This window comes from Hemitrygon akajei, chromosome 7 (assembly GCF_048418815.1).
Source record: "Hemitrygon akajei chromosome 7, sHemAka1.3, whole genome shotgun sequence".
Taxonomy (NCBI): domain Eukaryota; kingdom Metazoa; phylum Chordata; class Chondrichthyes; order Myliobatiformes; family Dasyatidae; genus Hemitrygon; species Hemitrygon akajei.
In genome coordinates, this window is record NC_133130.1 from 155,028,767 (window position 1) to 155,045,241 (window position 16,475).

A 16,475-nucleotide genomic window follows, 5' to 3' on the forward strand; every position below is an offset into this window, starting at 1 on the left:
CTAACCATTATCTTACTCCAATTTGTTCAGTTCATTTCACCTAATTTTCTGTTACTCTTAATTTCAATTCCAATTCCTTTAGCTTGTTAACTTTAATTAATTTATTATGTGACAACTTCCCTGTTTTTAATGATTTAATTTGCTTCACCCCATTCTCAATAGCATAGCTCATCCTTAAAGAGAATCAATTTTTATTTAATTGATTTGTACACAGCTTGCATGAAAATGTGGTCTGAACTTCAGTCCACAAATTGCCGTTGCAATTCCATAACTTCACACGATGTTGCAGGTTGGGCAATAGGATGTCATGAATTAGTAACTCAACATTCATGACAAGGTAACGCATTCTTTTTCAGTGCAGAATACCTCCTCCCTACTCTAATCCAGTAAATTCCTATCTTATTTTAATGCAGTTACACCTCCATGTTGTATCAATATAGTAAGCCTCCATACTGTTCCGATGCAATTTCTTATTTTTACCAACCCAATCTTGGATTAATTTCGCCTGCCTGCCCTGCGATTCCCTTGGACTCTTACATTTTGGATCTGTCTCCCATTTGGTACCTTATCAAAGGCTTTACAGAAATCCATGTAAACTACATCAGCCACACAACTCTGATCAATACATTTTGTTACTTTTTGATAAACTCAATCAAATTGGTCAGAGAAGATCTCTAAGTATTAAGTTTATCGACTTCAGCTCGGTGTTGAATATGATAATCTCTCAGAAGCTGGTAGGTAAATTGTTCTTGTTCAGTCTCAATACTTCACTCTGTAACTGGATCTTGGACTTCATGACAGAGAGACCACAGTTAGCCCATTTTGGCAGCAAAATCTATAGCTCCACCGTGCTTAGCACTGGTGTCACCCTCTACACCACCCCCCTGAGCTGTAAGTTCAGTCTACTGCTGTTCATGCTACAGATGAATGATTGCATTGCTCGATCCAGTTCAAACCAAATCATCAAGATTGTTGTTAACACAACAATGGTTGGCCTTATCAACAATGGCGATGAGATGCCATACAGAGAGGAGATAGAGCGACTGGTAGAATGGTGTGAGCACAGCATCTTGATTCTCAGCATGGACAAGACTAAGAGATAATTGAGGCTTTAGGAAGGTGCAGGCTGACCGCTCTTCACTGCACATTAGCGGCTCCTCGGAGGAAAGAATTAGTAACACCAAGGTTCTGGGAGTGCTGACCAACACCTCTTCTTTAGTCAAGGAAGCACAGCAGTGGAATGTCAACTACCTGAGGAGCCTGTGGTGAGTGAGACACCCCCAACACTCTATTATAATCAATTTTTACAGGAGCACTTTTGAGAGTGTCCTGACCAGCTACATCACTGTGTGGTAGGGAAAATGTAAAGTATCTGACCTCAAGATCCTACAAAAGATTTGAAGGACTGCTGCAAGGATTATCAGATCTCTCTTTCACCCATCCAAGATATTTATTGGGAGCGCTGTATATGCAGGGCCTTTAGCACTCTCAATAATCCCTCCCATCGGTCCAACAATATCTTCCAGCCCCTACCATTAGGCAGGAGTTACCATAGCATTAAAACAAGGAGTGTTAAGATGAAAAAGAGTTTCTTCCCCTAGTCAGTGAGACGGCCGAACTCCCCGCCGCCACACAAGTCTCATCAATTATGGAGTGCCAGTAGCGTTATACTGTTCACTTTTTAATTTGTGTCATAAATGCACCTTATGATTTAGTAATTTATTTGAGGTAATATTACTTTGTGTTGTATGTGAATTATATGTACTACATTGTGCACCTTGATCCAGGTGAAGTTTCCTTTGGTAGTATAAATATAAATGGTTGAATGACATTAAACTTGAAATTGAAGTTTCTACAGGTCGGTAATCACTTATCCGAAATTCTGAAATCCAAAAAGCTCCGAAAACCAAAGCTCTGTTTGCCAATGGCTGCCAATGGCCAGGTGTGACGTGGCAGCACTAGCAGAGGTCGCCAGACGTCAGTTGTGGCTCAGCGCTCGTACTGGTTACACGTGCATTTGCTGTTTGCTGATATTTTGTGTTCACTGTTAACTTTGTGTTTAATTTCACTGTGAAAATGTCAAAAAGAGCTGCAGATACCCCTATGGGTAAGAATGAGAAAAAGAGAAGGAAGCATCTATCATTATCAGTAACGCAGAAAGTGGAGTCACTGCAGAAGCTTGAACGTGGTGTGTCTGTGCAGCATCTTACTGAAGAATATGGTGTCAGAACTACCACTGTATATGATTTAAAGAAACATAAAGACAAGTTACTGAAGTTTTATAGTGACAGTGACATTTTACATTTATTCCAATAAGTCATTTACCATGTGTTTGATTCGGTTTGTTTGAAGCTGTATATTTTTATGTTTTATTGAATGTTTTTGTTGGAAATAAAATATTTTTCTTGTCATTATTCCCTAAACAATACAGTATAACAACTATTTACATAGCATTTACACTGTATTCGGTATTATAAGTAATCTAGAGATCATTTAAAGTATACGGGAGGATGTGCGAAGGTCTAGAGCTCCACTGGGTCCTAAAGTCCACCAGCACTGAGCCAGGTTAAATAAAGGACTTGAGCATACGTTTTTTTTTGGAATCCGCGGGTGGTCCCAGAACCAATAAGGAGGGATTCTGAAATCTGAAAAATTCTGAATTCCAAAATGCAATTGGCTCCAAGGATTTTGGATAAGGGATTATGGACCTTACTGGAAACCTTCAGATAAAAGAGTAGTTTATGCGTGCATAAAGGAAGACATATTATTGGTATTTCACTTGTTACCTAACAGTAATATTCATGGTGTCAAACAATATATGTCCCAAGCATCACACACACACACCTTCTATGCATTATTTTTACATGTACAGGGTATATCAGACAACCACACTAAAAGATCTCATTACATTCAAAAGGATTGGCCACCCCATAATTAGTTGGTTCCAGAAGAGAAAACTGTGGCACATAAGCCACTTGTAGACCCAACAAAATTATTTCTGCATCCTCTTCATATAAAACTGAGGCTTATGAAAAATGTTGTGGTGCGATGAACAAAGAAGCTGAAGGATGTCCATATCTGACATAAATGATTCCCAAAATAACTAATGCCAAGATTAAGGAATGTATTTTTGTTGGTCCATAAATCAAATAGGTCATCAATGGCAGGCATTTCAAAGAACCTCTACTAATACCAGAAGATACTCAAGGATACTATTGAAATTTTTCTTGGCAAGTACAGAACACCCATCTACCTGCAGCTGATTGACAACATCCTTCTAGCTAGCAAAGCCATGAGGTACGACGTGTCACTATAGATTCATTTTCTTCATTCCCATTTAGACTTCTTCCCTGCAAATCTTGGTGTGTCACTGACGAGCATGGTGAAAGATTTCACCAAGACATTGCAGTCATGGAGAAACGATTATCAGGGCAACTCGAATCCATTAATGCTGAGTGATAATGGTTGGACACTTAAGCGTGAAGCCTCAGACTCTGAGTACTAATGAAAATCATGAACAAAATACTTTTAGCCTAGTTGAACTGTTGGAAAGCATCAGTACTGTTCTGTAATTAAACACATTATATTTGATAAAAGTTAGTTTCGTCTTTCTCCAAATTCCTACCTAGTCCAAGTAGTCTGAGGTTATATTTGCGTTCAGCTTCAAGTGGTCTATCATAACCATTAAAAAAAATTGAGGAAGCAACTGTTTTGAAAAAGTTTGTCCAGTGTAATTTACTTACAGAATATCACAGAATGTAAAAAGCTTCCACCATTCTCAGAGCCAGTCATATGATTCCATTGCCATTCTTTAGCATGACCTCAATATTCCTGGAGATACATTTGCTGAGCAAACAGTCCAATGTTTATATCTTTGCATGTTCTTAGGATGATGCCATATAGGTGGAGTTTAGAAACAAAAAGGAGCAATCACTTTGATAAGGGTATATTACATACCTCCTGAGAGTCCACAGGAGAAAGAGGAGCAGAAAAGGACAGAGAAGTACAGAAATTAACAGGGCTATGGGATTGGGAGATCCTAACTTTGAACACTTTGTTTGGGATTGTCTGGCTGTGAAGGGTTTATGGGGGAACTATCTGAACTAGATTGTAGGTGGTTTCATGAGATACAGCGTGTCTGTCTTAATCTTTGGGAATGTAGCCAAGTCAAGTGATCGGAGTGTCAGTGGGAAACCATTTTGGTGATAGTGACCACGACTCTGTGAGTTTTCATTCTTATAGAAAAGAATAAAAATAGATTGGAAATGAAGGTGCCGCATTGTAGTTAGGTTGATTAGATGTGCCCTGGCAAACAAGAACTGGGAGCAGCTACTTGCAGGTGAGTCTACATGCAAATGGTGGGAATCATTCAGGAGGGGGATGGTAAGAATTCGGAGCCAATGTGTCCCCATAGCGATGAAAGGTAAATCTAAACAGCCATGATGGCAAGGGATATTGAGGGTTGGATAAAGAAAATTAAGTTATTTTATGGCAGGTATACAGGATGGTAAACAAGAGCATCACAGGAATATGGAACATGGGGTCATGTTGAGAAAAAGTAAGTAGGAAGATGAAAAGGAAGCACAAAATGCACTGTAAGCAACATTAAGGAAAATCTCAAAGCATTTTGTGTGCTTCAAGGGAAACAGGGGAACCAGAGAAAGAACATTTACTTAGAACCACAACGTCAGTCTGTGTATTGACTCAGAAGGTAGGTGTGGTTTTAAATTACTATTCCCGAAGAAAGAGTAGTGGCGAAGAGCAGTAAAAAAACAATGGCTTTACCCAAACCTCAAAACTGGTTTTGTGGCAACCAGTAAACAGCAATATGAACTCATCAGGAAAAGAAAATAATTATAGGGACTTCATAGAATGGATGATGTGCAGATGCTTTCACTGGTGGAAATCCCAAACTACAGGGAATATTTTTTGGATAATTTATCACCCATTTAGAATCATCCAGTACAGGAACAACCCCTTTGGTCCATCATGGCCATATCAAACATCAACATTGCAGGGAGGAGGAAGTTCTTTGAGACAGTTGTGAATCTTTGGTATTTTCATCTCAAAAAACACACATTGAGTCCTTTTCAAGGCTGCAGTAGTCTCTACACTTTGGGAAAGTAATACGCTTTGAACAAGAGACAGTAATATAGTTTTGAGGACAATAAAAGAAATAGATGAATCATGATCGCGACTATTAAACCAGAGGACACAGCCTCAGAATCGAGGGGCATCCTTTTAGAATGGAGATGAGGAGGAATTTCTTTAGCCTGAGAGTGGTGATATGTGGAATTTGTTGCCACAGACAGCTGTGGAAGCCAATTTATTATGTATCTTTAAGGCAGAAGTTGATAGATTCTTGATTGGTCAGCGCATGAAGGGATAAAGGGTGAAGGTAGGAGTTTAGGGCTGAGAGGAAGTTTGGATCAGCCATGATGAAATGACAGAGTAGACTCAATGGGCCAAATGGTCTAATTCTGCTCCTATGTCTTATGGTCTTATGATCATTTTGAATGGTGAAGCAGGTCTGCTTGGCTGAATTTAACTACTCCTACTTATAATCCAGACAATAGACTCATAGGGTGACACAACAGAGAAAATTGCCCTTTGTCTACCATGCGCATGCCAGCCCATCAATGCTGATCCCATTTACCAGAACTTGTCCATATTCTTCTGTGCTTTGGCAGTTTATGTGTTCATTAGAATTTAGTTTTTTTTATAATTTTGTAATGTCATGCAAGTTTGAAATGTAGTACACTTATGCTGGGAGAGAGAATTAACCTGGCAAAGATACGAAGCAATATTTATAAAGCTAATCTCACAAGGACTACTGTAGCATCATTTAATCAAGTTTTTCAGAATGCCACTTGAACCTGGTTCTGGTTGTTGCCAGAAATTTGTTTTATTATTTGAATCAAGCCAGGCTGGTGGTTTAGGTTCCTGTAAAGACTGAGAAAGTAACAGTGAAACAGGTAAAATAATCAGCCTGCTGCCGCAGTGAGTTCTTACATCATGCAGTGTTACTCGCACAAAACGCTGGAGGAACTCTGGATTTGATGAAAAGGCTGGGCCTGAAATTTCAGCTCTTTATTCCTCTCCATTGATGCTGCCTGACCTGCTGAGTTCCTCCAGTATTTGGTTGTGTTGCTCTGGATTTCCAGCATCTGCAGAATTGCTTGTATTTATGAAGTGTTATTGCGTTCATTCTTTAGCTCATTATTTCATTAACTTCCAGCAAGTGATTGGGTATTTTTAATCAGACTATGACACAATGACACTTGAAGGGTATTGATGAAGAGGATGTCTTCTTTCACATTGTTTTATGCAAAACAATGGATTAATCTATTGATTGGCACATACTTTTGTGATCATAGTAAAAGTCCATATTGTTACAGAGAACTCATGAAGTGCGATCGCTGTCACTTTCATTAATGCTTACTTGTTGTCAGTTGTCTTAAAAAACAAAATTTGCTGTTTGCATTGCTGCTTAGAATTAAAAGTTCTTATAATGATTGCCTTTTCACAATATGGTGTCCATGTTTTGGACTTTGTTGTCATATTTTTCTTTTGCCTATTCTTCTTCAATTGGTGAAACATGCCACAAACACATAATCATCCAACAATGTTTCTCTGTAAGTGTTTGCCAAGAACTGTGGTACCAGGAATGGCAATTTCACTCTCCAATGCCAGTAAGCAAAGGGTCCGTGGACCCTGGGTTAAGAACCCCGACCTTAAGGGTTGGCTTTTTATAGGTCTTCTGGTGGTTGTAGCGACCAGTCTGGGATCCACGTATTTTGATGCAGTGTAGGCTTCCAGACGTCACAATCCTGCCTCCTTTGTCACTTGCTGATCACCGTGTGATTTAATTGAGAATGTTAGGGTGGATTTCCTTAACAGAGAGCTCGTTAACGGAGTGCGTGACTTTATTTAATGTTGAGAGGCCAATGCATAGGCAGCTGCCACATGATCCTTGACAGATTGGGGTCAAGGTCCAATGCAAGGTGACTGGAGACCATTCACTGCTGCAGCCTTCCTCCACCTTTACTGCCATTGTACTGTATCATAATCCTCCACCATCTTCTAACATTGAGCTAATGGTTGGATCACTCTTTGTTGGAACCTCCTCCTTGACCTTACCGCCATGCGTGACCAGACCAGCAACTAAGTACCACTTAAGTGCCTGATGGCACCATTCCTGGGATCTCAGGAGCTCACAAGCCTCTCCACCAGGACAAGGTGATGACCTTTGGAGAAGAATAAGTTAAATAAAAATATAAGAAGAAACTAGAAATGGAAACTGTGCCCTTCACTAGCCTGTTTCGCTGTTCTTTGAGCTTGTCCATTTTTCCACCCTCTTTGTGTCCACTGATTTCTGTAGTATCCAAATTCTATTGACCTTATTCCTGAATGTACTTACTGACTGTACATTAACAGATCTCTCTAATTCTGGAGAAGAAAACAAGCACAAAACACATTGAAATGTATTGTAGGGACCTGTGTGTTCTTACCCTTAATACCTGATGGTGTGTAATTGGTAACTGAACCGCCATATGTATTATTCAAATGACTAAAGAGCTCATTTAGCTCTTTTAGGCTAGCAAGGTAGCAAGATATTTGAACATGCATCCACAAGTCTGAAGTACTGATCTGGAAGTGATGAGTTTAAATCCCACTTTTGCAGCTGGGAAATTGAGATGAAATATATGTGGAATGAGAAAAGGCTGATGTTAGTAACAGTAGCCACGACACTACAGACTGTTCTTAAAGTCCACTGGATTCAATGATGTCCTTCAGGAGAAAAAGTCAACCATACTCACCTGTTTTGCCCCATTCCCAGTCCCTACTGACCTCTGTGATGGATGAGCAGTTCAGTTCATTTAGAATCATTCAGACTGTGCAATAAATATTGGATTTGCTTGATTTTACCCTTTGACATCTAAACTCAGAAACTAATTCAACTCAAGTGTGGTTAGTACTTGGAAGAGAGACCACCCAGAAATAGCCGATGTGATGCAGGGTTCCATAATATTGAAGACAATACTTTTGTCTGGTACGTGAGATGTTTTCAGGTTCACTCCTGAATGGAAGCAAAGAAACAATGTTCATTTCATCTTTCCCAGGAGAGGAAATAAAAAGTAATCAAGTTCTCATTTTGGCCCCAGTTTTGTTTTGTCTTGTGTGGAACTATGGAACAATATTCCTAATGATAACTTGGTTGAATTTATCCAATTCCCAAATAAACTTCTTTTTAAAGGACTTTGATTTGGTTATGTCATCTATTAGATTTCTTCCTTTGACCATAATTATGAATTGTAATCTGTAATATTTGAGTTGGTTGTATGTTTAGGTTTCTAAAACTAGAGCTACTTGGAATTGTGCCTATTTCTCTCCTGCTCAGTCCCAGATCTTATACCTTCACATCTTGCACATTCCAGCTTTTTTGCATTTGTCCTGAAATTCCCTGACAGATCCTAGGGTATTTCAAATAAATAATTTCTAAGCCCAAATACTGATAATTTTGCTTGGTCTCTCCCCATAAGGGCAATCCTGCCATCTCAGGAATATGCCTTGTGGTTTTTCAAGTATAACCTTGCTTACATACTGAGACAAAAACTAGTAGCAGTGAAATCAGCTGTCGGTATACAGATCAAATTGGATTTCCTTAATCTTGTGCCTTAACACCTTTGGAATAGGGGAGTTACAGTACACCTTACTTCCTTTTTTTTGTTGTTGACATGTAAATATCATTTTCTGCAGTGATATCTAAACCACTCTGAATATCAATAATACTTTTTCTCACTAATTTAAAAAAATCTATTTTTTATGAAAAATAAATAAATCTGTATTTCTCACTCTGACCTTCTTACCTACTTGGTCTCTCTATGTTTTGTTGTGTCTCTTTCAGTCCACCTTTCAACTTACGTTCTCCATGACACTTAGTTTGTTAGAAATACATCCTTGCCTCAAAATTCAACCCCAGTCAGTTGAGTTAAATGTTATAAGTTGCATCATCTCCAAAGATTCGCTGTTCAGTGCTATAAGATGCAGTGTGAATACCCAAGCACCGATCTTTTCACTTTGGTCATTAATATTGACACTAAATAGCTGAGGCTCCAGCTTATCCTTGAGCCACCAAATTAGTAACAGTCTGCCAGTCTGCAGCTGATCCAATTATTCCTTCAATCTGTTTCCTATACGTTAACCAGCCTTGTATTCATGATAACATATTACCCAATATTATGAGCACTTAATGTCTTTGTGTCAATGTTAATTGCAAATTTATTGGACCATATAGTATTGCTTGTGTTTTATTCGTTTTTCATTTTACTTTCACTTTAGAATTCAAAGGTTCAAAGGTTCATTTTATTATCAAAGTATGCATGCGGAATATAACTCTGAAATTTGTCTCCTTTCCAGATAGCCATAGAATATAGAAATCCATATAAATATTTGAAAGAAAGACATCCGTTCCCCTCCCACACGAAAAGAAAAAGAAACAAAGACTCACAAACCCCAAACACTCCCAACCCCTCCCTCGCACAAAAAATAACTGATCACCCAAACCCCCAGCCAGTTAATGTGCAACAAGAAAGAATAGGCAAGAACACGAAAAAAAGCATAGAACTGAAAAGAGCCCAATATGAACTACAGTTAGTTTGAACGACAGCCCAATCCATTAATCTCAGAATTTCAGTGACATCTGTGAGGGCAGTGACTCGAACTTGGAAATCACAAAATACAGAAGGCAGTCGATTTTTCAAATCCCATGCCCCAAGGAGATAGCAGAATATAAAATTTGCGCATAAGTAGCCATGATTCTTAAAGGCCTAATTTGGACTGACAATTTCTGAAGGACTAACCTGTTTGTAACATTAAACAAAATGTCTCAACTGTTGAAATAACTGAATGACGCTTTGGAGTGTATGTTGTCAAAAATCTTTTCTCTTGTGCTAGTTGCTTTTGAGGTCAATTTAAAGTGCAATCTTCCTTAACATTTTGATTTGTCTTTTAAGGGAGGAATCTATGAGATCCACATACTTTGAAACCCCAGATGACCTCTTGTCCTCGTTTGGCCCTGTGCGTGACTGTTCCCGGGATAATGGAGGTTGCACTAGAAACTACCGCTGCGTGACTGATCGAAAGGTTGACTCCACAGGATGTGTGGTATGTACGAAAACCTTATTGTCAGCACTATGCAGATGTACTTTACACAGAGAGTGACACTGCAGAAAAGAAAGCTCATTTAGAGATTGCAGAAAAAGATTACAAAATAACTGAGGATAGCCTTAATTTTTGACAATGGTGCAAAGTTGATGAACTTCAACTACGAGCTAATTAGTAAGTGATTCACTTCATCAATCATGGATACAGCCAATCTCCAAGCCTGCTGCCTCACTGATGTTTGATTGATCTTCCTATGGGACCACGAGTGACTTATCAGATTAATGGTGAGTGGTCTTTCCCAACAGATCAACCTGGTTGACAACTTATAAAGTCACTCCATTTGTTCCATCTCCTAAATTCATCTGGACTTTATTGGCTTCACATTGCCCCAGTGGGGAGCTCTGAGAAATAACAGTGACTAGGTTGATTCATCCACTGATTGCACACAAGATGAGTTGTCTTTCATAGTTTGTCTGGTTGCCTGCCTGGTTAAATGAAAGGAAGCAGTAATTTTCTTAGCTCCTGACACATCTACTGGATAATCTTCCCCAGAGATGCTCGTATCAGCAGGGACCAATCTGTCAGGGTTTCACTGACAAAGTACATATAACAGAGTTTGGAGATCAGAATTTTAAATGCTACTTGGTGAAAATTTAAAATTTATGGGCCAACACCATAATATTATCTTACAGACCATTGGATTCTTGATATTTGATAATTGGTTGACTAAAATAAAACTAGACTAACCTGGATTCGATCACGCTGTTCTTGATTAATTTCACCTGAAATGAGAATAGCCTTGTCTCTGAAGGTTTCCCATGAACAAATGAATGATATTGAGAATGTAAACATAATTGCTCATGACTGCTTTAACTTAGAGGGTGGAGGTGGCTTTCAGATTACACTTTCCACTCTTAACAGGTTTGGAAATAGCAATTAAAAACACTAGCAATGGCTATACCATTCAAATTCGGAAGATTTGTATTTATAAAACACCTATTATTATGTCAGGATGTTCCAATGCACTTTATGAATGAGACTTATTGGAAATTTGCTTACCTGTGAAGGTTATCTTCTAATTCTACAAACCATTGTCCTACAAACAGAGCAGATAAAGCTTGTGTTAGTATTAAATAACAAAATGAAAGAATATCAAGCGTTCTTCCCTTAACCAGAAGAGAATCCTTTCAAATGATCAAAGTGACCATGGTTTAAAAGACAGTGCAGCACCCACTGGGGACTGCTGTGGAGTTATAGCCAGTGGACTCTGCAGTGAGACTTAAATACACAGAAGTCCTACTTCTGTTTAAGAGATAGATTTAACATGACCCTGATAACAGAAGATTGGTTGCAGATTTTGAAGTTGGTTAACTCTTCTTCGATCTGTGCCAATCACTCTTTAATTCAATTTAAAATTGTACATTGTTACTATTTGACAAAGGAGAGACTGTCTAAAATGTTTCCTAATGTTGAATGTCAGTGTGACAGATGTAAAACCAAGACAGCCACATTGACACATATATTTTGGTCGTGTTCTGTACGGAAACATTTTTGGAAGTCTATTTTCTCTACAGTCTCTAAAATTTTAAAAATTAATTTACAACCTAATAAATTGACAGTTTTATTTGGTATAATTCCTCAATATATTCATGGTATTTCTCCATCAGACCAGCATGTAATTGTATTTGGTACATTATTGGCCAGAAGAGCTATTTTGTTGAAATGGAAAGATGCTTCTGCTCCTACTTTGATACAATGGTTTTCTCAGGTGATGTAATGCCTTAGTTTGGAGAAAATCAGAAGTTGAACTTTCGATCCTCGATTGATTTTGAGAAAAGGCGGTGTTCATTCGCCTGCTACTATCATCTGATTTGAGTTAATTAATATGGTTTCCTTCCGATTTTTCTTTAAGTGGATTTGAGTTGGGGATTAATGTTTTTTTAATGGAAGCTTGTGTGATGTATAGCTCCGGCGTTGTGCTCCCAATGGGATTTTTTTGTTTGTTTTTTTTTCCAGTTAGTAAGGTTTTTTTAGTTAGTAGGGGTTCTTTTTTTCCCTTTTTCTTTCAAAAAAATATTCTGAAAACTTTATTTTCTCTTATTATTATTGATATATTGCTTAGCTTAGTTAATCAGTTATTTGCCAATTTTTTCCTTATTGTATATAATGACATATTGACTTAATACATCTTTTTTGATAATCATCAATAATAATTAATAAAAAGATTTTAAAATGGAAGAGACAGATTTTCACCTGAACTGCTGTTGTTGCTTAATATGGTGGCATCTCACATTTCCAGATATAAGATAAAACAGGGAAAATGAATAATAAGATGCTAAATGGAGAACACAGAGGCTGGAATCTGGAGCAGCAAGTAATTTGCTCAGCAGGTTGAAGAGCATATGTGAGGGGAAAGGAACCATCCTCATTTCAGGTTCAAAGTTTACTTCGGCAGTGAGAGTGGAGAGGGGAGACAGCCAGCATAAAAGGATGGGGGAACGGTGAGACAGGGGCCAGAAGTGGCCTGAAGAGGATTAGAGGATTTACAGGCTAGTGGAGCTAGGTCAGGGAGGATACAGAAGGCTGAAAATGGATGGATGAGAGATGGAGGCAGTCAAAAAGAGAAGAAAGGAACCTTTGGACAGTAGGAGAAGAAGATGGCTACAGTGGAGATAGGTGCTAGAGAGAGGTAGCCAGGAACACAAAAGCTCCCCATGCTGTAAGTAAGCAAGGGGATGATGGGAACCATTAGGTGAGAGTTGAAGGGCTAACGGAGCTAGAACCAGACGAGGGAGCAGTGTGGAAAAATGAGGAGTGAATGTTTGGGTAACAGGTGGATGAACTAGGAAAGGGAGAAGGAAAGTATATCAAAATATTAAAAGGCCGTTAATGCCTCCTTCCCCTTCTTACCCCATCCCTTATTTATGCATGTATGTATGTATTTATTATCTTTTCCCTTTTTTCTCTCTCTGTCCCTCTCACAATAACTCCTTGGCTGCTCTCCATCTTCCTCTGGTGCTCCCCTCCCCCTTTCTTTCTCCCCAGGCCTCCCATCCCATGATCCTTTCCCTTCTCCAGCTGGGTATCCCTTTTGCCAATCAACTTTCCAGCTCTTAGCTTCATCCCTCCCCCTCCTGCCTTCTCCTATCATTTCAGATCTCCTCCTCCCCCTCCCACTTTCAAATCTCTTCTTTCAGTTAGTCCTGATGAAGGGTCTCGGCCCGAAATGTCGACTGTACCTCTTCCTATAGATGCTGCCTGGCCTGCTGTGTTCCACCAGCATTTTGTGTGTGTTGCTAGTATATCAAAAATGTTTTTTTTTCTTTCTCTTATTTGATTGTAAACAAAGTAGGAAAATTTACTGACAATGAATATATTGATTATTATTACCAACAAAGTTAACATCTAGAAATGACAACAAGCAAGTTCAGGTCAGAAATCAAATGTTTTCAGTAAACATCTTTGTGGCCATTTGACTACTGACACAAATGGACTTGAGGAAAGATCAATTTTCTGGTCCATGTGACTATCGATGAATGTGAGAATTAACTTTCTTAATGGGATTGTCTTATAGATCTGACCAATATATTTATTTTCTTGATTTTGCGAACTTGCTATGCATATCAAAGATAAGTTTTAATGCATTCAAAATATCTTTGTCAATTGTCTACTTCTGAAAGTAATAAAGTTTGACCACCAATTTTCCAGAAACTGATAGAAACTGATCTTTTAATTTGGATGAAATTGTGAGGCCAAAAATCACTCGCTTTTCATGAAAAATCTGTTAGATGAGGTGAATGCTGGCATTTCTGTACAGGCATTTATTAAAGAATTTAACTTGAAGGACGTTCTTTTGTTCAAGACTAAAGAAGAACCTTCAACACTGAAGAATGGCTGGCATAAGTTGTGGCCTGCCTTCAGGTTTGATAATGCGCCTGAAGAAAAAGTTGACGGTGATTTTACAGGATTTTATGTACTGAAGGAGAAAGTAGTTGTCAATGGTTTGCTTGTGTATGCAAAACGTGTTTTCAAGGATGTAGCAAGTAGTCTTAATGAAGAAAATCTACATGAGTGGATGATTGTCAACAAGAAAACACCTGTTGTTCATCACCTTACGGACTCGGAAATGATAGACAGTGCTCTGAATGCTGATAAAAACACTACAAGTGATGAAGATGGCAACGATGATGATGAAATGGATAATACTGAAAAATTTACTATCGACAAGTTAATTGAGTTGTTGGTTGATTTAATCAAAGGGTGAGAGAAACTTTCATTGTAAAGGAACAAGAGCTAATGAATTTTTATTTGATGCAAGAAAAATTACACAGGGAGAAATCAAAACACATAAAACAATTTTGCCTGGATGAATTTTTTAAAAAGATAGCCAAGAAGCACAGTAAACACAGTAATTAATAAATTTACATTTAATTTTTGTTCCATTAATAATTGTTTTAAAGCTTCTACGGTTCATTTTTTGCCATTATTAATGTGTGACGTCTTTTAATCTGGCAAAAATGTTGATCAGGCAAGGCTCAGGAATAGAGGGTGCCGGAAAATCAGTGTTCAACCTGTATATATATTCCTCGTTGTTATTTCAATGTCAACAAAGTGCTCAAGTTGATTCAGCAACAGGAGTATTGTTCCTTGGGGAACAAGATTCATGCACAGAAACACAAGGAACTGAACAGATGTCAACAACAATTAAGTCAGTTATATTTTATGAATCTGATTTTCATATATTGCTTCATTTCTGTCCTGGAGACAGAAAAACACCAATGTTTTGCAAATTGCTATTGTGTTTTATAAGAAGTTTGTTTCAGATTTTAGTCAAACTTGTTGCACTTGTATGCACATCACAGCCTCTGTTGGATGCAAGACCATGTACGTCTATCAAATTTTAATTAATTAAATACATTACAAATGAGATTAATGATTTGACTGAGAAACAGCCGCCCTGTGAAATAATAGAACATTTCCTTTTTTGTTTTCCCATTCCATTCAGGAGCCAATACAATTACAGTCTAGAAATCCAATTCATCACCAGATCACCAAACATTCTGTATGTGTCCTGTCATTTTAAAAGTTACATTTATGTAACATCTCTGACATAGTAAAATGTATCAAGGAACACATTGGTAATATCTCACTTGCCCCCAATTTGTTTGTGTTTTTTAGGGAGTTCTGGTCATGGTATTAAATCTACTGATTTTAATGTCTTTTTTTATTGAAAGAGTAAGTTTCCTATTTTCCTTAACTTTCCTTCCTTTCTCATTCCCTTTCCATCTTACTTTCTTCTGGAAGTTTGTTTCAGCTTATATTTTTGTTTTATTCAGTTGATCGAATTCTTGAAGAATTTTGTGCTCCACAGCAAAGTGAAGAATCATTCCAACATTTAGCCACGTTGCATTATTATCTCTGCATAGTGGTAATATCAACCCCTGCACCCCAATTCACCATTTCCTAGCTGATGTAATAACACATTCTCAATATCCATACTCGTGCTTTTAATTTTGGGTCAAAACTTTTAATGGAATGCTGAATGGATCTCACATAATGAGACTCCCGGAGGGACTGGATCAGGAAGAGAAGCTGATGGTCTTCATTATAGAGAATTCAATACCCTGAGTTCTTGCGTCTACTGTGAAAAGAGTGGCAGAATAAGGGTGATGTATTTTGCTAGGGAATGCTAAAAGATTCAATGGCTGAGAATGAGTGGCAGGGGAATATAGGTGCAAATGGTGAAGTCAGTTCTAGTCTCTGATGGCTATGTCATGTTTTTAAACTAAATTGTCACTTGGAAGTATTAGAAGGTCTAGAACATCCTTGTGCATGATGTAAATCTGATTTAAAAAGTCATTACCTGGTAGATAGGAGGTTATCATTTTCAATTTGACGAGGCTATATTAGATGTACTGTGGAATTCATTGCCACAGACAACAATGGAGGCCAAGTCGTTAGGTATATTGAAAGTGAAGGTTGATAAGTTTATGATTACTAAGGGTGTCAAAGGCTATAGAAAGAAGATAGGAGAGTGGGGTTGAGAGGAGAAACAAATCAGACATGATCGAATGGTGAAATAGACTTGATGGGCCAAATGGCCTAAACCTGCTAAAATTTTTATGTTTTGTTTTATAATTTTTACTTCTTGTAATAGCTCAAATTTTTTTTTGCAGTTCAAAGGTTCATTTACTATCATAGTCTGTATGCCGTATATAACTCTGAGAAAATACTCATCTCCAGATAGCCACAAAACAAAGCTAAACAGTGGAAGTCAGTTCAGAGAAATACAGCAAACCCACCCCTCC

The 16,475-nt window shown here is 38.0% G+C and overlaps 1 protein-coding gene across 5 annotated transcripts in view; it reads left to right on the top strand.

The window, feature by feature from the left end:
• LOC140731037 (astrotactin-2-like) overlaps nt 1-16,475 on the top strand; it is a 1,710,280-nt gene that overhangs the window by 937,645 nt on the left and 756,160 nt on the right. For all 5 annotated transcript variants that reach the window (XM_073052234.1, XM_073052229.1, XM_073052230.1 and 2 more), the window contains one exon: nt 10,017-10,167. In XM_073052234.1, the coding sequence (XP_072908335.1) occupies nt 10,017-10,167 (151 nt within the window). The remainder of the gene's footprint in view (nt 1-10,016; nt 10,168-16,475) is intronic.